At 36.0% G+C, this 25,187-nt stretch overlaps 2 protein-coding genes across 3 annotated transcripts; one reads left to right on the top strand and one right to left on the bottom strand.

The window, feature by feature from the left end:
* Positions 1 to 1,777: 1,777 nt before the first annotated feature.
* Positions 1,778 to 15,429, bottom strand: LOC121956990 (UNC93-like protein MFSD11). Its single transcript, XM_042505449.2, has 13 exons — positions 14,902 to 15,429; positions 14,015 to 14,070; positions 13,807 to 13,914; positions 13,638 to 13,717; positions 12,000 to 12,096; positions 8,198 to 8,256; positions 7,870 to 8,014; positions 6,693 to 6,742; positions 4,752 to 4,817; positions 4,537 to 4,662; positions 4,273 to 4,447; positions 4,047 to 4,182; positions 1,778 to 3,072 (listed from the first exon to the last, which is right to left on the bottom strand). The coding sequence occupies exons 1-13, from the start codon at positions 14,989 to 14,991 to the stop codon at positions 2,920 to 2,922; spliced, it is 1,341 nt and encodes a 446-aa protein (XP_042361383.2). The 5' UTR covers positions 14,992 to 15,429; the 3' UTR covers positions 1,778 to 2,919.
* Positions 15,430 to 17,373: 1,944 nt separating this feature from the next.
* Positions 17,374 to 24,049, top strand: ubfd1 (ubiquitin family domain containing 1). 2 transcript variants are annotated; one of them, XM_042505103.2, is made up of 7 exons: positions 17,374 to 17,516; positions 19,616 to 19,885; positions 19,979 to 20,187; positions 20,263 to 20,328; positions 20,434 to 20,539; positions 20,637 to 20,719; positions 23,635 to 24,049. In XM_042505103.2, exons 2-7 carry the CDS (start codon positions 19,630 to 19,632, stop codon positions 23,743 to 23,745), a joined length of 831 nt encoding a protein of 276 aa, XP_042361037.1. In that variant the 5' UTR covers positions 17,374 to 17,516; positions 19,616 to 19,629; the 3' UTR covers positions 23,746 to 24,049. The 2 variants fall into 2 exon arrangements, with proteins under 2 accessions (XP_042361037.1, XP_042361038.1); XM_042505104.2 differs by lacking the exon at positions 17,374 to 17,516 and adding an exon at positions 17,570 to 17,725.
* Positions 24,050 to 25,187: the final 1,138 nt, after the last annotated feature.

Genomic DNA, 25,187 nt, shown 5'->3' with positions numbered 1-25,187 from the left:
ACAATTACTATTGTCATACATAGTGACTTTCAAATACTGTCATACTGTAAGTGTTTCCACAACATAATTAAAACACTCCTGCATAGACAGCAAAAGTGCACTACTTGTCCCTGCCTGAGACTGTATGTGTGGAATTGTTTTACGTTTTTGCGAAAATGCATGTTTGGGAAGTATTGAGTGGGGGTGAGCAAGTACGCCATTATCTGTACCTGTTCAAACAAAATAATCTGTATCTGCATCCATAATCAAGGGTGCAGGGTTAAAATTAAAGTAAGTAAACCTGGAGTGGGTTTGACCTAAGCGGAACTTGTTGTTTTAAGCCTGAAATTGATATTGGTTGATTATAAGTTGCTTCATTTATTATTAAAGAACTATTTTCAGAACAGTCCTAGAGCTTTGCTTTAGACAACTTTTGATCTTAAGTGTAAGAGACTGAGCACAGTTACCGAAATGAGTATTTTCCTTCATTGTGATGATGGATATTGACACATTTTATGCAGACGATTCTCTTGTACTCATAAAATGACATCATCCACAATAGAAACTTGTTTCATCTGAGCATTTGGTTCAGTACTGAGCATGTCACTTAATAAATGAGACTTGGATCATATTGCACAGGTTGCATGAAAGTTTGTAAACTGAGATTTTGATATAGTTTTGCTTTTGATAAATGTGGCCTCCCTGTGACTTAAATTCATCAACAATTTTATCCGTTTTTTAAACATTTTTATTCATTGTGGAGGCATGCAAATTAAAGAGTTTTCTTTACGCATTCAACATAACATGGAATGAATAACTGATATGCCAATGATCATTTGGTGGAGCAAGGTATTGCTTTAAATTGTCTAACTTGACTAGGAGTTGCTTTGTGATTGAAAATGGAATCACTGTTTTCTGTAAGTGTTTGTAAATATGATAAATATGTGCTCATAAATGCATTTTAATTATAGATTTACTTATCACAGCAGCTCCTATGACAGTGCTTGTTATGATTTTCAACTGAGAAACATTGCGGATTACTTAATAGCTGATGCGTTTAACATGCCCTTGTTCAGGTAATAGGCTTATCCAAAACTAGTTACCTTCCTTCAGAGGCCGTCTCCCTAAACTAATAATATGAACCCTGCCAGAGTTTAATTCTGAGAGTAAACTCTGTGTTCTTCACTTAGCCCATCAGTGCTTCGTTGTTGTCAAGTTTGTGGCACAATTGACTTAAGATCACACAAAACTGCTTACTCTCAGTGTAATGTAATCAATACTCAATTACCAGTGAAGTAATGTGGGACCTCTGCGCCTATAACCCTTCCTCTTCCACCTCTCCTCCTGCTCGTCTTTTGATTAATGGCCTCATGGATTTTCAAATAAATCTGGCAAATCAGGATTAAAAGCAGTAGATTTATCTTGTTTTGTGGTACAATAAACTGGATGTACATTAACTATGTTGTGGTGGGTAAACCCCCAAACCACTTAAATCCGAAACACAGGTTGAAGTAAAATGGAACGGTTTCAGGTGTTTCCCTTCTGAATGAAAATTTAAATTGTTTTGCAACTTAGTTCAGTGGTGAAACATTCAAGTGTGGGCCCCCAATTTGTCGAGGCAACTTTATCAGTAAACAAAACCTATATGTAAATATTTCTCTGCATTAATATTAATTTACAGATCAAAACAAGGCAACTGAAAACAGTTGTTTTCAGTTGCCTTGACTATGTTCTACTTTGGAACTATGTGTTTAATACCAAATACTACATAATACAGATTCAATTAAATCACAGAAAATGCAAAAAGCATAAAACTTTATTCATAACGGATTCACAAAATCTGGGGTAAAACACTAACAACATGCAAAATTTACAAAAAAAAAAGATTAAGATTGATTGTCAGGAATCAATTAGTTAAGGTTTTTCTGAAACATGGCAGGAAAAAATGTTGCATTATTTTCTCTCATCTATGTTTATCAAACTGTCAATCATGATGACAAACTATAAACAGCTTCAAGAGTAACAGTTTTAGATACATAAAATATTTTCAACAACATGACACAGTCTTTAATAACAAACCTGAGCTGGAAGCAATGCAAATAAGCATGAGATAAGGTGAGTGGTTATTTTTCTTTATATGCTACAGTCATACCAACAGTGCAGCAGTGCAGTGAAGAAATTATGTTAATAATTAACATTGATACTGTTTAGTTTGAATAAGAACAGAACATGTTCAAGGTACAATCCAGGCTAATCTATAACCATATTATGCTATTCAAATCTTTTCTTAAGGCAACTGGACTTCAGTAGTGGATACAATTGAAACTATTTTGAGTGTCAATGTTATCCAAATGCATATGACCTTCAGTGCATTTTCAAGAAAAATAGATCTTAAAGGGAAACTTCACCTATTTCAAAATTAATGTTATTACCATAGTCTAGGACAGTCCAAAAACATAAGTAGCCTTACACAAACAACTCTATCCTGAATCCAAAAACGAGAGTGGTAAAAAATCAATTTGTGATGTCACAGGGTTTTTTAGATGACACTGCAAGCACCCAGGAGAATGCTCTGAGTATATGGGTACGTTTTATGTTTCAGAGTTGGAACACTACAAAGAAACTCATTCAGATATTTGAAAAAAAAAAAAGAAAAACATTATGTGGGTCCACAAAATCAGGCTCCCATCCATTGTCTATGGAGCAGCTCCAGACCTTATACCCTATAACATCACAAGGTTGAAACTTTTTCTCTGGTTTCTGGCTTTGAGAGAGACTAGCTCAACTTGCCAAGGCCATGTAAATGAAATATTGGAATTAATAATCTAGGTGGTGTTCCCCTTTAAAATAAACCCTCGTAAAATAATAGATACAGGATTGTTTTTTTTTTTCTCAGGTGGTCATAGATTCTCTCCCAAAACAATCATGCATGTCTCCTTTCTAATATTCTTGTAAATCCACAGAGATGTTCTGCATCCTCTCCACCACGAAGAAGCACAGCGTTCCAGTGAAGCCCAGGATGACCATCAGCAGGAGCTGCCACTTCAACAGGAGGTAACCGCTGTAGAAGAATGCCACCGCTGCAAAGACAGACTGACAGAGGATAAAAGATTTTTAATAGATCAAATCTGCTAGCAACAGTTCAGCTGATAAAAGCCACGGTCGTCGATTAAAAAGTTCATAGGTTAGTGGACAAGTTTCATGACGGAACTTTGTTTCGTACAGTTAATTTGATTTATGCATAAGAAGAAAAGAACTATCAACAAATGGCAACTTCTTTTATTAGACCCATGTAGCCACATGCTTATTGTTATTTAACAACTCTTTTTTCTTACATATTACATAGTACATACATGTAAATTACTGTTATGTTCAAAATAGTTTTAATAGTATAGTATATAATAGTATATAATAGTAGTAATAGTTTAATATTTTAAAGTGCAACTGAAATCACATTTAGTCATCCCTCTTTGTAGTCAAAAATAGTATCAATATGTTGTTTTTTTTAACAAATAGGTAGTAGGTTATATATATATATATATATATACACACACACACATATACATATATATGTATATGTATATATGTGTGTGTATGTATATATATTTATATATATTAAAAAATAAGTTTCTGGTTTATAAAACATTCAATCGGCTTTACTGAAATAAGGTTTTCATGCATCGAGACTGATCATTTTTCTGTCAAATAAAAGCAGAACTACAGGGCCAAAAAATATAAAATATAAATTTCTCCCTATTGGTTTCTAATTATCTAAGAGAACTCAGGGGCAAGGGATTTTCAGAGCAAATATGTATGCTTTAACAGAAAAAAAATGCAATTTAATTTGAGTTGAACTTAAAATACCACAATTTCTAGGGTTTATTTCTTGTTAGAGACCAATTTTGCAGCAAAGACAAAGGGAAGATTAAGAGGCGCATGTGGGTCTTGTTCCTTTCCTTTTTAATAGGCCTGCAGGTGAATTCATTTCATACTTGACAAGAAAACATTTTAACCCGGCTTTGCTCGGCTCTGCTAACAATGCCTGGGAATTGGCAACTCGGGATTACCTGGATGAATTTAAAGATGGCAAAGGCAGGCGTGCTTTGTTCAGCATAAACACAGCCTAATATGCTGTAGAGCTGTGTGTTGAAACAACTGTCACCAAGTCCAAGTAAGAAGCTACACAGCAGGGCAATGGATATACTAAGAGAGAAAAAATAGATTATTAAAACAAAACAGGACTGTGACATGTTCACTCTTCTGTACTGTTAAATTGTAAGAATAATTACCTACCTTGGAGTTAGATACGGTTTACTTTGGGTGGTGGTATTAAAGACGACAGGGGCATCATCAGGCATGTTGAGAAAGATCAAATAGACAGCAACGAAATGGACAACCATTCCCAAAAACACCACAGACGTCCGTCTGAAGCGATTGTTCTTAAACAACAATCCAAATAAGCCTCCACCTGATGAGAAACAACATATTTATAAATCCAGTGGCCTCCAGTGACTTCAAAACACCTGAACGAGATACAACGGAGGAATATTAACTTACCCACAATTTCTCCTATGCCTACCACAATCCCAGAGATCCCAATCAAGCCTTTAGCTGCTTCTCCAAAGTGTGTAGTTGCTCCAATACATGTCCCATACACTCCACTGTAGAAAGATAGCTCCAGGCCTGCAGAAAAAGGAGGGAACACTGTAGCTGCGAGCCTTCTCTGGACGTTTAGATACGTATTATATTAATACATTCTCCATGTGACTTACCACTGTACGCCATGCAGGGACTCAGAAGCAGTATAGTTTTAGTCTTAAGGAGTTGCAGGATGGTTTCTATACAGGAGGACACACAATGTAGGGATTTGAATTGCAAATAAATATATTCATAAAACTTAAATACCTTTTTAATACCTTTTCTAATTTAAAAAAAATGCAGACATTGCCCCAAACAATTCAAGTTCAATGTCGATAAAAGACGGCAAAATATTCTGTCTCAACGAGCCAAAAAGCCACATCTAAATATAAATGCAGGTGGAGGAACACCCAACAGAGAATTTCACCCAGGCGGTTCAGATTTTAAACAGAAGAAATCCCACTAGTTTTGTTTATATATGCCTGGATGCCCTCTCTTGACATGAATCAGTGTGCATCTTCGATAAACCCTGATACCTTTGAGGCAGGTGTACACAAGTCTACATGCACACAAGATACACCAAAGACAAAGAGTAATCTCATCATCCAAACAACTTCAGGCTGCACCGAAGGCAGGTGCAAGTGCAGCACAGTTTCCTGTTGACAAAAACGATATAATCTGAAACAGGTAGTTACTGCATACTCTCTTGTAATGCTAAGAGATTTTTATCCATATGAAAGGAATTTTCACTTGAAGAAAAACACAACTGCCTGCTAGTTTCAGACCAAAAGAGAGAGTGTGGAGGACTAAAGGTTATTGGGAGCACAAAAAGAAAATAATATTTCTGTTATGTCTTATAGTGCATTTCCTATCATTTTATATTGAATATGAAAAATCTCAGATTATAAAGATTTACACAGTAAAGTAAAAAGAGTATAACATCTATTGCATTTACAGTTTTAGCCATGCTCGCAGCTGAAATACTGTATCTCAACAATAGTCTTTATACAAACATTCTTGCCTGGGTCCAGACCTGATTCCACAAAGTCTGAATTTAATGACTCACCTGGCATTGTGCAAGGAAACAGCACTTTCTCAGTCAAACTAAAAAGCTTCCAATGAACGCCACTGGGAGACTCGATTAGCCAATCAGCACCACAGACTGGACTAATGCTGTTATCAAGCTGTCTTCAAGCCATGCCGGAACCAGTAAGGAGTAATAACAACAGTCTGCTATAGGCTAGATAGATGCTACTATTGAGGCTGTCCTTAGTCTTTGTCTTGTCAGTATCGCCACACATAACGAAACGGAGTGCAACGAGTTGGCATTTATTGCTCATATAAGGCAAAAGACATTCATGGTCCCCCAAGGAAGAATCCTACTGACTTTGGTGATCTTAAACTTTTTGTTTAGTGCCACCTGCAGGTAAAAGTCTTCATTTATCCAGTGAAATGTTTACTCATCCATACTGTCTCAAATCCATACTACATGCTCTTCTAAACAGTAGTTGTTATGTATAAAAAACTAACTGTCATAGTTTATCATTTCAGCAGGTAGTAGCCTATTTAAGAAAATCGTCATACTTCCCATTTTATACTAAAAGGAGACAATACAATCAAAAATACAGATAGATATAAAAATGCTCTGTTATCTGTTATTTGAAACGAAGTTTTAGTTTACCAGGACCTTTCTGGTGTTGTCTCCAAGTCTAGAGTACCCACAGTTTCCCACAATTCACATTTTTCCCTGTAAGCAGCTCCTCAGTGTCCTCTGTGTATTGCATCATGGGAGGATAGTGTGTATCAACAGCACAGTAAAAAATCGATTTGGTTTACTATGTGTACTGTTTGGTAGGAGTAAACTTCAATTTGTCATTTTTCCAGGATGATACATTCTTCCTGCTTAATATGAGTATGTAGTATGGATTTGGGGCACACTCTGTTAATCTTGTTACAACATTAGGTGTGTTGAGTATATATATATATATATATATATATATATATATATATTTATATATATATATATATATATATATACACACTAGGTATATACATAATTAAATAATAAAACTTACTGAAATCCGATTTGGCATCCTGCATGGCAGTGTTTGCTCTGTGCTTATACCTAAACAACATACAGTAAATGAATTTTAGCTCTGACAAAGTTGAAATGAATAAGGAGAAATAAATAGCACACACAAATGATGATAAAACTTCCTCCAAGTGACAAACAGGTGAAACTGATTTACAAATCAAAGACACTTTGGCTGCATGAACATCACGAGGATTTCTGAAAATTCCAACACACTACAAAAAAAAAGTGTTTTTCTCAATAAATGATGGCTCCCTATAGGATTCTTTGTTTTGCTGTTGGAATCATGCACACACTCAAACTCCGCCAATAAGCAAGGATCAAATAGCTGGAGATAATCATAACAGCTTCTAAACACAAACTGCTGCCGCAAGACAGACACAGACAGACATAGAGAACACATTTTGTTTAAAATTAGCACACTAACTAAATTTCTACTAATTTCAGTCTCATCGTGTTTTTCTCAAAGCTGATTTTCTCAGTCTTAACATATACAAACTACACATACCCTCACATCTGGGCTTGTTTTGGGCATGTTCTTTTTCTGTGACTTACACCTGTCTTTGATGCCAGCTATGTTTTTCATATTTTTGTCTATCTAGTGATTTTGAGTTAAACTTTGTCCAGATTCAAGCCATAAAAGCTGAAATAATGTTAAGGGCTGTGCCTGGAGAATTTGGGGTCTTTAACCGAGTCACTCTCAAAGAGAAACTCTCCATCCCAGCTGCCCCAAATCTGCCTGATTGCACTCTACTTGTATAAAGTGCGATGATTAGGCTTGACGTCAAAATTGCAATGATCTGTAGAAAAACGGTCGGTCATTTTTGTGAAGGAGAAGAGTGATTTACAGCCCCTGCAGAACTGTAGTGCTAAGTCATCTTGGAAAACCCTTGCAAAAATTCAATGTGGGTAATTTGAGGAAAAATATGTTTTAGGTGGTTTACTTTATAGCTTATAAATGGATAACTAATTTCAACATATTTACTCCACTATATCTGTATATGTTGTATAAATTACAGCCTACCATTCACTTTTTATTCATCACTTGAGGTTCGTACCCTCTTTGTCCTTTTCCGGCAGTGGTTCAGACATTTTTATACATTCTGAGTGATTTTGACTGCAGTGAAAAAGGTGTAATTATCTAAAGGATATTCATTTACATCATACGAGTTGAGAGCAGCGACTGCCCTTCCTCTTCAGAGAGCATCTCCTCTTCATGATGACTCTTTCTCAACACCAGAAAGCTGAGTGTGCCGACTACGGAGGTGACCAACAGGGACAGAAAAATGTTTTTCCTGCTGCTGTCTGAAAGAGGAAGATTAAAATAAACCGCTTAATTAAAACACACAAGATATATTAACAACATTAAGCTAGGAGCATATTCAGAATAACCAGTAGCTCATATAATCCTCTTGGTATTCTGCTTTCATCATCATGCTGCATTTTGCTATTATAGTCACAACAGTACTCATTCAGGTTTAACCTTACCTGATATCTCTGTTTTTCCATTCCAGTCAAAATAAATGTAAAGATTGCCAAACACCATGCTGTAAAAAAGATAAAATGGGAAAATCAAGTGAGTTAATGACAGAGGTCAATCATATCATATCATATTACATGATCTTCATCAGCAGACAGAATGTGCTCCATGTCATGAAATTGCTGATAGTCAGATTTCCAATTAATTTGAGAACTTTAAAGAAGTATTTTACTGCTGGAACGATGTTCTTTTCATTAAACCAGGCAGTCAATAGTCAATGCAGCAGGAAGACACAAATGCTTTTGAAATTGGTGCTACACGACCAGCGAAAACAGAGAAAAAGGACTTTGGCATTCACTTTTGCTCAAGAGGAAAACAACCTACAACTACCAGAATGCACTGCGCCACAGTTTTGACACAGCAAACAATAAGGTGGTCGGGTGGACACAAATGACCTTGAATTACAGTTAAATGGTGAGATTAAATATGTTTCTGAAAAAATTTAGGGTGAGAAATAGGCAACGCAAGAACAGAATCTGGGTCGATATTTGATCGTCAGTGCTTAGTTTTACCGTTTGATCTCAGTATTTTCGGCGTCTGTTTTTACAAAACAGGAAACAGTATGGTGTGTACTTCCTGTTCACAAATTCTCTCATAGCAGTCATACGGTGCACCGAAATGTGTCTTTCAAGACATTTTAGCAAGAAATAGGCGACGCAGAGACAGAATCTTGGTTCATATTTAATGAAAGCTGCTTAGATTTACCATTTGATCTCAGTATTTTCAGCCCCCGTTTTTTTTCAATTCAGAAAGCAGTATGGGACCCACTTCCTGTTCACAAATTCTAGTATAACAGCCAAACAATGTACTGAAATATGTTTCTGGGAACATTTTAGGTGAGAAATAGGCAATATTGTAACATAATCTTTGTTTATATTTTAATCAGCACTGCCTAGTTTTACCATTTGGTCAGAGTTTGGTCAGCTTTTGAGGGGGGGGGGGGCAACACTCTCTCAATTCAGTTCTTTACTCTGTCTATGAAAATGTGGAAGTGCAATCTATAGTTTGAGCAACAGCCCAAGAGCCCTCAAAAATCTGCTAAATAACAAGATTTGAGGTGAGATGAGCAGGGAGATCTGGGTGCTGGTGAGATGGAGGGAAGTTTACATAGTTCCTTTACACATATTACCCACATTGTTATGATAAAAAATATATATATATAAAATCAGTAAAGTATGCCTTTAACAATGCAGATTTTCTAATATGATTGAAAGTCCAGAAGAGCTGCTACCTTAAAACTTGAGGACAAAGCTACAAAGTACAAAGTACATTTTGTTCCCCACAAATGATGCACTCACCATTTGGACAAATCAGGGACAAGATAAATCTTCTCTCAAAAGTTTGTCATAATCAGAGCAAATTGTGCAGCAAGTTTTATGTCAATCAAATCTCTGGTGTAGGACTCTGCAGCTTTCACAGCTTAAAATGTTGACTTTTTAATTAAAATGATTCCATTAGGACAATCAGTGTTATTATTTTTTTTTTAATCACTGGCATTACACTGCTATCTCAAATGTCACCTGATAAATCAGGTCTGGCAGACAGAAAAGCAAGCAAGAAGGACTGGACTTTTTTTTTTTGGATCAAACACTGACTTTCTAAAAACAATAATCTGCATTTCTGCCTTTGAGGATGCTTCTTTCATTTTTATTTTAGGCTGTGTATTTGCCTTCCATGGTGAACAGGGCAGTCCTATAAAATGCTGTGATCTATTTCCGTCTTTAATTACATATCACCTAAACTGAAAAATGTAGATGAGCAATTAGTCCGTCCCAAAGCCTCAGCGAGGGATAACAGGGGTTATTCATAAAAGATAACAGTAACTGCATTCTGTGTGTACGTGTGTGTACGTGTGTGTGTGTGTGTGTGTGTGTGTGTGTGTGTGTGTGTGTGTGTGTGTGTGTCTGCAGGCTGTGAAGAACTGATTCATAAGTTTACTGTGGCAGGGATCACCACTGCAGAGTCAGATTAGCATTGCCCTATTGTGAGCTTTGGAGCAGGTGACAGCCAATGTAATTATTATACTAATTCAATTTGCATATTTTAACAAATACAAATTAGTTGTCCAAGCTAGCGTGCAGGAGCAGTGGGATGAATACAAGAGATGAAAAGGCCAAAACTCTCACCTGCAGAACTCTGTTTTAACAGGCTGTTTTTATTTATTTTATTTTTTTGCATAAAAAAAACTAATGACTCTGACAGATATGACAAATTGTAACATGATTTATTAAATATATTCTAAAATAAAGCATACAGTAATATCCTGTCAGGCTAAAAATACAGACCTGACAGTATTTTGGCTGCTGGAGTGTAACTATATCTTTGATCAACTGGAATAGCTGCATCAAACAAACAGACATGGTGATGTGTTTTAAGCACTGAATGCAATGAGGAGAGATAATATAATGCAGGCCACTTTAATAGCAACCTCGGGTTGGTTTAGGAAACAAATTAGGAGGATTTTTAGACTCTCAAATAAAAATGAATATTTAATGAACTCAAGGATATAGTAGCTACTTTTCAGAGAATAATCCAAGTATTAAAATGCAATGTGGTTTAAAGGAGCAATGTGTAAGATAAAGGAGATTTAGTGGCGTCTCGTGGTGAGGATTGCATCAGCTGAAACTTCTTGCATTTAGAAATTCTCCACTGTTCAGGAGGTTTTCACTGGGAGCTGAATTTATCTCTAGATGTCACTTTCTCTCCAAAACGAACACACCCAGTGATTAAAACCAGTAAAAACACTGAATAAAGCAGTTTCACGTCACAAAACAGTGTTTCTCTAATGGGCTGCGAGCTCTGCTCAAGTGTGCTCACCTGTTTTCCCTGATAACCTAAAATCAAGACATTCAGGATGTTGTTATCTGGACCAAAAATTATCCACAAAGGTCTCTTACCCGTTGATTAAAACTATTAAAAACACTGAATAAAGCGGTTTCACCTTAAAAAAACATCTGTGTTTTTCCAACACTGCTCATCCCGAAAAAGGGGCTAACTATGGTGGCTGCTAAAAAAACGCAAGTGGTCTTGTCTAAAAACAGTCTTTGCTTAACCCGTTGTAGGTGACTGTAAAAACGTGGCGGTGCAACATGAACAAGAACTTGCTCCCTGTGATATCAGTTTTTCTTAAGAACAGAAACACAACAGTTCTTAATTTTGGGTGATTATACACTGTAATTGTCAAATCCATTCCTGTATCAAAGAAATCTGAGACACCTAACTGTCTTAACAGACATTTGTTGCCAAATTTAAATAAACTGAAATTAAAAATAGGGTACTTCTTTAGGAACAAATCGTGTTTTTTATTTAACGCCAGGAAACAGTTTGTTGCTGCTACTTAACCTCTTCTTGATTATGGTGACATTGTTTACAGGGATGCCTCTGCCAGCTCTCTTCAGATGTTGGACACTGTCTATCACAGAGCACTAAGATCCATAACTTGCTGTGAACCCCTCACTCACTATTGCACTTTATACTCCCTGGTCAACTGGTAATCATTATCCATATGTAGACTTTTGCATTGGTATAACTTAATTTACAAATCCATCCTTGGAATACTGCCAACATATTTATTCTCCTACATGTCACGCAATCAGTGTATATTATATTATATTATATTATTGCCAATATATCCCTCTAAATCCTACACACTGGAGTTTTAAATTAAGTAATGTGTAGAGGTAATGGCACAGGTTTGCATCTTTCTACCACTGAATGGCTTGAAAGACTTCAGTGTGTCAGTATGTCTACCTGCACTGTAGTAGAGCCCAGAACATCCCTGTGTTCCTGTTGATGGTGGAAGCCTCCGAGTTCTCCACCAGAAAGTGTCCTTGAGCGGTCCAGAGCACTGTAGAAAAATGAGGAAAAGAGGTCATTTGAGGGGGGTTGGGGGGAATTAACCAGTCAATTAATTGCCCACACAAAGTGAAAAATTATCTTTCTGTGTTGCTAAGTAATGCGTCGAACCGCACAGTAGCCCTGGGACAAGATGAAAATTCATCACACTGCAATGATTTGAAGCCACATTAAAAAAAACAGCCTCAAATCGTTTTTCTTCATTTTTCTAGTAAAGGCTCTGTAAAGGGCTACACTCTCTGTGTTTTCTTTGACATCTTTGAACAAGCTCAAAGTGCTGCGCACTATTTACAGAGACGACTCCTAACCCATTTAAGGCCTAATTTAGGATCTATTGTTTATACACATCAGCACATCCCAGTCATGATAATCCCTGTATGCATGATTAAACACTATTTGGATTTTAACACAAAAACTGAGCTTGAATGGACTGCAAGAACCAACGGGAACCAAGTTACCAGTTTTTATGTGTGATTTTCTTGTAAATGGGATGTGATTTATTGTGTGCCAAATTTTTAAAAAGTAAAACAGTGTATTCTGATTTAAAAAAAACAAACTGTATGCTCGAGCTGAAATGATTAGTAAATTCATGTTTTAACGACTAACTAATTGCTTTCAAAATTTTCCAAGCAAAAATGCCAAACATTTCCCACTTTCAGCTTCTACAATGTGACATTTTGATGCTTTTCTTTTTCATATCTAGTTGTCTTCAGGGTTTGGAGTTAACGTGACAGTTGTAGATATCACCTATAGCTCTAGGCAATTACAATAATAAGCTTTCTAAATATTTTCTGGCAATTTATACACAAAATGATTTATCAAGAAAATATTAACCAGTAATAAATAATAATCAGAAACACAGTTCCAAAATTAAAATAAAGCTGTCTTAGATGACTATAATTTGCTCCAGTTTTTCTTTTTTAAACTTTACAAATCACCATCTTAGCTAACATTTTCAAAACAGTAGTAGCTTCAACATTATTGTAACTAGAGCTGGAACAATCAATAGATTAGTTGTCAACTATATAGTTACTCTACTAATTTAATAATCGATTAATCCGTTTGAGTTTTTTTTTTTTTTCTTCCAGAATCGGGCTTTATTGCCAAGTACAAACAAGGACTTGACTGTTTTGGCGCAAAACAATTAACATAGAGAAAGAATAAAACAAGTAACTTTAAACAGAATAATATATATATAATATATGATAAAAGATATAGTAGAATATAAAGAACACAAAATGTGTGTACAAAAGGTGTAATGGAGACAAAGAAATCAAAGTCAAAGTTCTCTGATATCAGCTTCTTAACTGTGAATATTTTTTTTCATCTCTTCACCACTCTGACAATCATCTGAATATCTTTGGGTTGTGGCAAAACAAGGCACTTGCAATTTTCTCACATTTTACTTCCCAAACAACTAATCAATAACTCTGAAAAGTAATAATGAGATTAACCGACAAAGAACATAATCATCAGGTGCAGCCCCAATAGTATCCCAATACAAATAATTTTATATCTGGTAGAGGAACTTACTGGCTGCTCCGATGCCGATCAGTACAGAGGTCAAGTAAAAGGACCATGTTGAAGGGAAGATAAACACAGCAATGTACCCACTAAACAGAAAGCGTGTAGAACAGCAATGAGCAACATGTTTCATCATCTTTGTTACCATCCTCTATGTAATTACCATGGCAATGTTTACCTATAAAGTATGCCACTCAAGAACATAGTCATTTTTGGTCCAATTACTGCAACGACTGTTGGTGCAAGTAAATTGGAGAATGAAAAGACCCCATAGATGATTCCAAGACTGTAAAACAGAGACAAATACAAGTATTATTCCACTTTGTTTATTAAGATGAACATGTTGACTTCATCCTGAGTTGAGGATGTCAGGATGCATGACCTACCTGTGGTACCCACTCCCAGAGAAAGTATCATTCTGCAGGCTTTTCACCACAGTTTGCTGAGAATAAAATGAAACCACTGGGTTAGACCAGACAAAAAGAGTCATAAGTATGTCCTCAAGTCACTCATTCGGTTTGATTTTTTTTCACAGACCATTGAAGAAAATTAGGAACACGAGGTGCGCCTGACATACAACCCTGATTGGCCTGTTTCCTAAATTAGATATCTGCAGCTGGATTTCTAATTTATTTATTAATGTACATTCACATATAAGCCCCCTACTTATCACAATATACTGCATGCTCGGGTGTAGTGGTTGTCTTTAAAATGTTTGTAGACTTTTTCATTCAGACTTTTAAGTTGCACTCTTTGGTGTCTTTAGGCTATTTCAAAGTACTGTTGCAGGAATGTTGTACAACATCATCTATATGCCAATGCCAGGGTGTATTTTAGCTGGTCTTTCGGTTTTTCTGATTTTATGGATCACATAGCCAAATAATGTACTTTTTCAGTATTCTTTCATAGAAACTTCATCTTGTGTTCTTGGGAATTGTTTGGGATAAAGTATGCAAATGCAAAAAAAAAATGAACATTAAAAACATAATAATATAGGCCCAGTGTTTTATATTTCCTTTGCACATAACAGTGACAGAAGTTAGTAGCAGCATGATTTATCTTACAGTTTGAAATAACTTCCACATGGTGACAGGAAATCTGTTTTATACATTCAAATAAATAAATAAATAATAAATAGCCTAAACAAATTAGTGCAGTATCTGCAGGCTGTCCGAAATTTAAAAAAAAAGACAAACAAATGTGGAATAGGACCACAGTGGGCTGTACAAAGCGGTTTATATTTGTAAAAACTAAGTAATTGAGCTGAACTTACTTCAATGTTCCCACAGGTGGTGAAGGCGGTGAAAATAAACAAAAAACCCAGTCCCAAAATCACAACGTTGAAGGTCCTTATGTCTGCCATGGTGTTATGTTTTGTTTTTTTGTTGATGTTGTTTTTTTACTCGTCCTAACAATACATTTTTAACTTATTGCCGCCGGTAATGTTTGTTTTCCTATCGACTCATTTGGACTATAATTTTAGAAAAGACTCCCACGCGGATTTATAAACTATTCGGACAAATCCATTTGAACAAAGTCGCGCCACTAAAGCTGACCGTCCTAACTGTTTAGTTACAGTTTAATGCGCAAACAGCAGGAATAGGGACAGAGGACTAACGGAGAGTGTACGGACAGTAACACTGTGGCTCTGTTATGAGGGCACTTCCCTTCTATCATGCTAAGTACGCATGACAACTTGTGACTTTAATTACAAGCAAGTTTTTGCGGTCTTCCTTGTTCTTTGACTGCTCCGTCATGTTTTTCCCTCAGTCGCTCCTGCCTCTTCTTCTTCTTCTTGCGTAATTTGCTGTCATTTACACTCATTTAGCTTTTGCTGCCTTCCAGAGGTAACCAGGAGGAATATTCTCCCATGAAAATCCCCTGAGATAATGAAGGCTTGTGAGCTTTTAGTGGAGGGAAACTCAACTTGTTTCCCAGGGGGCAATTTTTGCGAAATGACAGGAGGTCAAGGGGGGCATTTAATTAACAAACATCAATAATATTTATCTGATAAAAATGAGCGGCAGCAAAGACAAGTCACAAGTCAGGTGTACCCAGAGGCGTTTCTATACTGTAAAATCTGATAAGCTGATTTACTTTTAAAATATCGAAGAAACTGTTTGCCTAGAAAAATGTAAGTAGCCTAAATATAGGCCTTACTATTTATCCTAATAGGTCTACATAATAACTTAATATCTGATTGCTATTTAGTTATATTTACTTACTTTTGTGAAGTTGTTGCAACTTAAAAAGTGACTAATGTAATTAAATCATTCTTTCTAAGTTTTAGAAACTTCAGTAAACCACGTAGCTATAGTGTGCTACAGATCTGTTTTCTGCTGGTTGCATAATAGTCATATCTGTATATTTGTTTAACATGTTAAGAAAACAGAACTGATAGATCTCCTAACTTTATCACTGGCAAAATCCTCTTTGTCATTAACAAATTACGTCAAATTGATTTAGTTTACTGAAGTTAACACTTGGAAAGAACACCGTAATTTCACTTGTTGTTTTAAGATGCAAACACTTCACAAAACTAATAGGCTACAGCTAAATTTCAAAACACTTTGATATATAGTAAACACAAGTTAAACATAAATTCTATTCTAAATTATACATAAATGATTTATAGTTACATTTATATTCTTTTTTTCAAGGCAATCGGTTTCCAAGATTATTTTAAGATCAACTTTTCAGATTTTACAGTGAGATCATCAGGATTTCTGTTCGGGGTCACAGAGATTGTTCCTTGGCACCCTGGCATATATATATAAGTGCAAATAATAGCTAGTAAGAATCAGTTCATTTTCATTGTGAAAACTGTTGGCAGGCCACCCATGCTTTCTCAAGCCATATTTGCCCCACGGTTTATTTGGCACTTTGCCTCACTATATATATATATATATATATATATATATATATATATATATATATATATATATATATATATATATTTTTTTTTTTTTTTTTTTTGCTGTGCTGTGTCTGTGATGTCCGCTGCCACCTTTTGAAAGCTCTGACCACCCCTGAGGGCTGTGGAGGTACATGCCCATAAACATCGCAAAGACAGAAAATAAGAAAATACAGACAGAGTCTGAATCTCCTGATGGTGGGTCATATGTGATGATGAAGAGGGACTACTTCTGTATAAATCTATACATTGTATCCCTTAAATAAAACAAAACACAATCAGCAAATGAATTATGATGTATTATTGTACACAAATTTAAAATAATACTATTATTGCCTTGGTGAAATTCACAAGCTATTTTGCAGTATAGCCAGGGCAAATTTTTTAGATTCATACAATTAAGTAGCCAGTAGCCTAAATGAAAAGAGTTAGTTAAGTAGTAAGTTATTGGAGGCATTTCATGTCCATCATACACTTTCTTACTGGGTGGAGGTTTGCGTCAAGGCTTGGGGGGGGGGCATCGTAGTTGGACATGTTTCATAGAATCCAATAGTTGGCGATAATGCATAATTTTAAATCCTACACGTCATAAATTGTGGAATAAGAAGAAAAACTTAACCAATAGCCATTGAGTAAAGTGCCACCTCTCGGTGTCTGCTCTGGCTGCTACAACAACAAAGAACCTTAGCAAAGCGAGAAAAAAATCTTCCGAGCACTTCCGCGTTTGCCAAAAATCCCGTATGTGGCTACATCATGCAGTTCGTGTTTTCAGTAATTGAAAAGAAAGTCTTTGTTTTGTACCAGACTAAATTGATTTGTGCACACTATCCATATATAATATTGCCGTATTCACAGCTACAAGCGCTTTCTTCAAAAACAACTTTGTTTGCAGATATTTTTGAGAACGCATGCGCATTTCCACTCTGTCGTCCTGTCCAACGATCATTTGAAATAAGTGTTTTAACGTTGTAACGGTAAGTAAAGCTATACTTGTTTTGCCATTTTTAAACATGGGTTAAGTTTCTTCTGTTTGCTTTATTGTCATACGTAAATGTGCACTTGAACGCGACTTTCGCTGTAGTCTACTTTTTCTGTCTGAATATCCGATTTCATCCTGCTCTCTGCACACTCTTTGCCTCAACCTACAACAGATTGTACACAATCATCATGGCGACCCAGGATGGTGGGTATTGAGAAAATACAGCAGCATTTCCTTACACTGAGCTTAAACACTGTTAATCATGTAACCCGTAATTGTAATTGACATGATAATATATGATGCTATTAATGCAATGCTGTGTAGATTTACGTGTCTCCGTTACGATATTCTTTAAATGTTCACCAGTGTTGTGGCTAACGTTAGCTAACTTAACGTCTACGACTGCTAACAGCAGACAAATTTGTCGTTAGGGAAATTGTGGAGGACTAAAGTTATTGTTAGAAGATTTAACCAGTATTAGGTGTAAATTAGTTATTTCTTGCTGTTAGCGAGCTAATTAAATGTGGTTTGGTTGTGAATGGTAACGACGAAGTTTGTTACGTTAACGTTACCAATTTTGTAACCAGTAAGGCCAGCCGTATCACAAAATCCAGTGTTTTGAGAGTATCGTTGCGTATTTTCTTTCAAAAGCCATGTCTGTTTGTACTCAGGAAAAGGCTGTATTTATTTATCCTCTCACACAACAAACAAGTAAGAATTGCTTCCTATATGAAAAAAATGAGCAATGGAAAGAGCTAGAAAAACACGAGAGAGATAGAGAGGGGGTGAGCAGAAAAAGCGAAACTAACCTTAGTAACTGTCGACTCATAGTTTCATTTACACAAGCTAGCCAGTAATTTCGTGGAAGTGTGGGGAAATGCATGTGAAAAATCTATTTTAATCTATTTTTACTTCAAAAGAGAACCACTAGGATTGTAAACAAACGAGCTATGAGAAACCAACAGTTAATTTAATGCCTCAAATTCGACTTAATATCTCTTAAACTGGTACAGATAATCTTACTAGTCAAAAATAAAATTATAAATGGACAGTGTCAACTATATCACTTGAGATTAGTGTGTGATGTGTAAAAATGAAATAAAAGGTGAGCTGGGTTTCCCCCATAAGTCATTTAGGTCTAGACACATTTTGTCTCCTGATGTATTGAGTATTTATTCTAGCTTGACTCATTAATATGTGGCATTTGCTTTGTAAAAAGCATATCTGCTGATATATATACATACATACATGCATACATATATTTTTTTTTAAAGAGTAGTGATTTTTCATTCTGTCATTGGAGGTTGGTATTTCAGGTAGATGGTAAAACACTATTGAGATCACTTGTAAGCACCAATTTAGTTAATAATTGTATTAGAGGTAAGGGAACAGATTAATGGAAAGCGAGGAACTGAAAAGTTGTTGTACATTTAGCAAATAACAGAAATAATAATTTGTAAATATAAAATGTATGATCAAAATAACATTTCAGCATTACCATGATAGGACTATACTATGTGTGCTGTTGCTGTTTACGCCAAACATTGTATGTTGATAGAGTCAAGGAAACTATATAATACGAAAAAAAATTCTTGGCCGGAGGAGAGGACATAGTATTCTTGAGTTTGATCTTTCACCTTTTAGGCCTGTATTTTATGTTACCATGTTGTGTTTTTTTTCCCTCTGTGCTACTGTAAAGTAATTAGTGGCCTTTCCATTGATATGCCTATTTTTGTAGTATTACAGACCTGAATACAATTCAGTTTCAATTTCACAAACTAAATTGAAAACCATGCTTAATTTCATTATGTTTACTCCACACAAAGAAGAACAGAGAGGATTTCTAGAAATACAAATATCAGTCTTGTATAGACTTCATGTACTCTACTTTGTTGTAATGTCATTATTGCAGGACATACATGCATGCTGACTATCTCTGTAGTACATAGGATGTCATGCCACATGTGTACTTCTGAATATTTGCATCAGTGTGGGAAAATGTGGATTATACTATTCTGACAGCTTGAAAATTTGCAGCTAGCTACATAAAAATTCATTGAATGGATCTAAATCAGTGTTTTCGTGGTCTTCCAGGAAGTGAAGTCATAATGGAAACTGAGGCGAAGCCAAAAGAAGCTGAACCACTGGGTGAGGATGCTGAAAAAGGTGAAACAGAAAGTACGTCTCACACGGATGCAGGAGACGCCACAACTCAGGACTCTAGTATTAGCAATGGGGACGACGCAGATGGTGAGCTGGAGATGGTGGACTTGAAGATTATCTGGAACAAGAATAAATATGATCTAAAAATTCCTGTCGATAACACCGGAGCCAAACTAAAAGAGAGGATCCATTCACTTACTGGTAAAAACACGCAGTTTTTAAACTTTAACTAAATGTCATAGTGGTTATTTAGAGTGATTCGCAAGTAGTAAATGTTCTTCTATGTCTTCATAGGTCTTCCACCTGCAATGCAGAAAGTGATGTACAAAGGATTGCTTCCAGAGGACAAGACGCTACGTGAAATAAAGATTACAAATGGTGCAAAAATAATGGTTGTAGGCTCTACAATAAATGATGTATTAGCTGTGAATACACCCAAAGAGGTCATTCAGCAGGAAGTTAAAGCTGAAGAAAACAAGAAAGAGCCTTTATGCAGGCAAAAGGTGAGATTAGTGATATTTCTGCAGAATGGAGTAAAATATGTGTTTTGTGATATTAAACCTACACCGTTATTTCAGCAACACCGGAAAGTTTTGGACAAAGGTAAACCAGATGACATAATGCCATCTATTAAAGGAACAAAGGTGAGATAAGATGGAATGAGGTCAATCACTGTTTTCACAGATGTTTGTTAATAATATGAGTTTAATAAAAGATGCGAATAATTAACTGCTTTTTCCTGCCAACAGGAACGATTACCAACAGTGCCTTTATCCGGAATGTATAACAAATCCGGAGGAAAAGTTAGACTCACATTCAAACTGGAGCAGGATCAGTTGTGGATTGGAACAAAGGGTGAGATCACAGCTGGCCTAATTGTTTGCTAAATTCACCACAACGCAACGATGCTGATGATTAAATTCTCTTCATGTTTGTGTGTTTATCTCTACAGAGAGAACAGAGAAAGTCCCAATGGGCTCCATTAAAAACGTAGTGTCTGAACCCATCGAAGGCCATGAGGACTATCACATGATGGTAAGTGTTCTTGCTGCTTCCTGCATTTCAGACTTACAAAACGCTGAAATGCAAAAATGCCCTGCGGCAACTGTGCACATTAGTCCTTAGAACAAAGCAAAATTAAGTAGGTGAAATTCATGGTAATTGTATAGGCAGAATCACAATGTTTGTTTACAATAACTTAAAAAAAACCTGCATCATGTACCTAAAATCAAATGGCGGTGAGATAACACTGCCTTGATTGGTAAGTTTTAAATAGGCTCACCTAAAAAAATCAGTACAAGTGTATGATATATTTCGTATATTGTCACGCATTACCTTGCCGTCAGACAGCCTTATTCAATAGGGAACTCAGGCCATTATCTCAGAGACACCAGACTCTGTTGAGAAAAACTTTCATTTTAGCTGCTGGTCTATTGCTGCATCAATTGGTTACTTTGTAAGTTAAACCTGAGAGAATATTCTTAAGAGAGCGCACACTTAAACTGATATTGATTGTTTGAGGTGGGGCCTTTTTTAGATTGCTAAAACTTGTGCTGCGGTCCCCGTCCACAGGAGTACATTGTTCAGCTTCCACCCGGGTAGATTTCATTTAACAAAGACACAAGCAAAGCAAGACAGTACATAAAATAATCACAGGAGAAACTTCAGATAGGTGATAGGTACAGGGTAGATTTATTTGTCATTTTTTTAAGCAGTTTTGAAAAAAAAGAAATCAGAATTTTTCCTTGATCCTGCTACATCTTTGGAGTTGAAGGATGAGTTGGTTAAAATCACCAGCTACTATGAGAATTCCACCCGGCTGCTTGGACATGTTACTGCTGATGGCATCATACAATTCCTGCAGTACTTTTTTCGAATTTCCATCAGAGTCTTCCACTCTGAACAAGGTCCGCCCATCCAGTGCAATAGCTTGATCCAGGATGTTAGGGGTTAACCATGTCTCTGTGAAGATGTGCGCAGAGCAGTCTCTGACTTCCCATTGCTGAGTGAGCCTCAGTTGCATCTCATCAACTTCATTCTCCTGCGACCGGACATTAGCCAAAGGATAGGTTGTACTACAGCATTTTAAACTCTACAGTTATAGCTTAAAATTACAACAGAAATTTGTAAGTTTGCCGATGTCTTTACAATAGAATTCAACATCCATTTGTATACAAAAAGGGGATCGTTGTTATCGCATCATCACAGTGATTAGATTTATAGGCAACAGCTGAAGAACAGAACAGATTTGTTTGTTGTGGTTTTACATGTTTTAGTTTGGTTATGCTTTGTCTATAAAAGGTTTTTGTGAGTGAACAGTGCAGGTTGAGCTGTTCACTGAAGTCACTGTAGTATGTGTGCATCGGAGTGATGGGGGTCATCGTTTGCTGTTTTGGGCTCTGCAGTGGAGCGGGAAATGTCAGCGCTTTCTCTAGATTGACCTTTTTGTCTGAAGGCTCTTGTGTTCCTATTTTTCTGCAAAATGGAAATCCCTGAACAAGTGACTTAATTTAATCGGTTCGTCTCATGGAGATCAAGATCCTGTTCTAAGAGAACAAAATAAAGTGTCATAACAGCACTGATGTAAAGATTGTAAATTTAAGAGAATGCAGTAATGCTCAGTTGTTGAATCTTTCAGCCACAAAACCTATGTGTTTTTGATCTTGATATTTTGATCAGCGGAAAGTAAACAAGACCAAAAAAAAGTCATTCGTTACATTTACATTTAGTAAAAACTGAGTGCAATGCTCATAAAATCATAACATCTAAGCTACTGTCAGAGTGAAAATTCAAGGGGATTTCTATTTTTTCTTGCTTCCTTGTTGTTGAGGTGTACTACCACCGCCCACTGTCTGAACATGTAGATCGGAGAGATTGTACCTTGTAGCCAGTAAAAACGTGTGGGAGTTAAGTCCTGTACAATTCAACTGTCTTGATACAGTCAAACTGGCAGCTACTTGCTCAAAGCATGTTGTTGCATCACTGAAGAGTTGATAATGTATGAAGAAGAGATGGAAGAGGAGATGAGGATTTAAATGTCAGTAGGCAGAGAGCTTCTTTTTTCTCTAAAATAGCAAGCCAATCATTGATATAAGTGATCCATCCTGTTTACTTTAACTAATGGGGCTAAAGAGAAGTCATTTACACATAAATATCAGGTCTTTGAGGCAGAATCAGAAATACTTTATTGATCTCCGGGGACAAATTGTGGTTCGTTACAGTCACTGTGATCCCAAGCATAGAAAATTATAGGAAGTAGTAATAAGTACCAGCACAAAGTATTAAAAATCTAAAATATAAATACAGTAACAAAAGAATTTACACTTGTATGTGAATACTTAAAAATTATAAATTTGTCTAATATGCTGAGTTTGTAAAAATATCAAGTATAAAACAATAATAATAAGAAACAATTAGCACTAGTATATGAATATTTAAAATTATAAATATGTATAATGTGCAGTGTAAAGTGTGTGAAAATTATAAAACTATGTGCCTCATCTTACAACACAATGTATAAAACCAGTATGTTACGTTAGAAGTATAAAATATGTGTATGATGCTATAATGTACTGCAGATATCAACACAAGTAAAAAGAACAATAAAAATAATATAATAATATATAAAATCTATAAAATATGTGTAGCATGTTAAATATAGCCTACAGTCAAGGGTTGAAGAAATATTGCACATTTAAATATTTGCACAGAAGGTTGTTATAGTTGACTTATTGCACCAATTATTGCAGTTAGGACGGTGTATAAAAAATTACTGCAGCTTAAAAAAAACAAAAAAATGTCGAGTCATTTAAAAGCCTCCTTAAGGTGCAAACATGCTGGAATCATTCCAGATGAACTTACTGTAGACTGTTAAATGTCATTTAATACATACATGTCATATTGATATGCAGCTAAATGGTTGAACTTGCTTCCCATTTTTTCTTTCATAGGCTTTTCAGTTGGGTCCAACAGAAGCGTCTCAATATTGGGTCTACTGGGTGCCTGCACAGTTTGTCGATGCAATCAAAGACACAGTCCTTGGAAAATGGCAGTATTTCTAATGTGCCTCTTTTTTTGAACTGGGTTTGAGAGGAGGAGCCAATGAAAAATGAAACTGGAGTCAACAGCGAGGCTTAAAGGAACTTCTTGGAATACATTTAAAACGAAACGGACGGATGCCTGTGGACTAATCATATTGTTTTTAGGTTAAAAGTGCACTATGTGGCAGCATAAAAATTTCTCAGCCCTGTTGATCATTCAAGGTTTTCAGCAAATCCAAGGGAAAATGATGAAACAATTGTACAGAAATTGCTAACACTTTTCTTCAGTTATTCGTAAAGAAATAAAACTTATTTAATGAAATGATTTCACTACGGCATTGTTGTTTGTCCTTTATGTGTTCAGCGCTGTAACCTCCCAGACTTGACATTACTACATGTATTTTTGATCTACTTTGTTAGGAACCAAAGTTTTACATACTTGAGCAGCACAGGTTTTCCCAGACTCTTTACAAAACGGCTCAAACTCTCGTCTAGTTGTATTTGTTTGAGTGAAGAGCATCAGGTCCTCCTATCAACTGTAGATTAGACTTAAGTCTGGACTTAAATGTTGGCATTTTAAAGAGCTATTGTCTTGCTGAAAAATTAACCTCCCAAGTTGCAGTTCTCTTGCAGAATGCAGCATGTTTTCCTGCAGGGTTTCTCTGTATTTACAAGGCCTCACAGCCTGGCTGTGATGTGTGGTGTTTGGCTATTAAACACAGCTTTTAGTATGATTGCCAAAATTCTTGATCTTGGTCTCAGACCATAGAACTGTGTTACAGTGTACCCCACAAAGTGTTTTATTCAATCCAAGAAAGTGTTTCATTCAGCAGAATACATCTGAATGGAGGGAACAACACTGGCTTTAGAAAAACCCACATTAGACCAATAATTTAAACCTCCGCATTTCTCCAGTCATTACTGGGATGAGTACCATTCACACAATAAATTGACAAATCACAATTATTTTTAATGATTTGCAGGGTCAGTTGATGTATTATTTCAAGGCGGCATGACAGAAGAATAAACACCCCTGTATTTTAATGTGAATGTTTTCTTTTTTAATGAATAGCACAACTTGACTATTTAGTTATTTTCAGGGCAGTATTTATCTCAGTCAAGCAGTATTCATCAAAGTCAAAGGATGTTTGTGCTTAGTACCAATATTTTAACAATGAGTCATTCATCCCCATAAATTGCACCACCAAAAAATGGTGCTCACATTACACTTGAAGAAAAACAGGGTCTTTCTAATGACTTAAAGGTTTTAAAGAACAAAATCCAGGTTTTCCTTCCCTCCCATTTCTTCATTAGCCCATCTGTCCCCTCCTCCCTTCCTCGGTTCCTTCCCTGTTTTGTAGCAGTACATAAACTGAAATAAAATGCTCAGGGAAAATGTTGTGGAGAAGAAGTATACACTTTATTCTGGAAATGAATTGGAATAATAGTGAAAGAATACGGAA

Source organism: Plectropomus leopardus, chromosome 18 (assembly GCF_026936395.1).
Source record: "Plectropomus leopardus strain MGB_pleo_1.0 chromosome 18, ASM2693639v1, whole genome shotgun sequence".
In the NCBI taxonomy this organism is placed as follows: Eukaryota; Metazoa; Chordata; class Actinopteri; order Perciformes; family Serranidae; genus Plectropomus; species Plectropomus leopardus.
The sequence above is the reverse complement of the archived record's forward strand: the minus strand, read 5'-3'. Positions and strand labels throughout refer to the sequence as shown.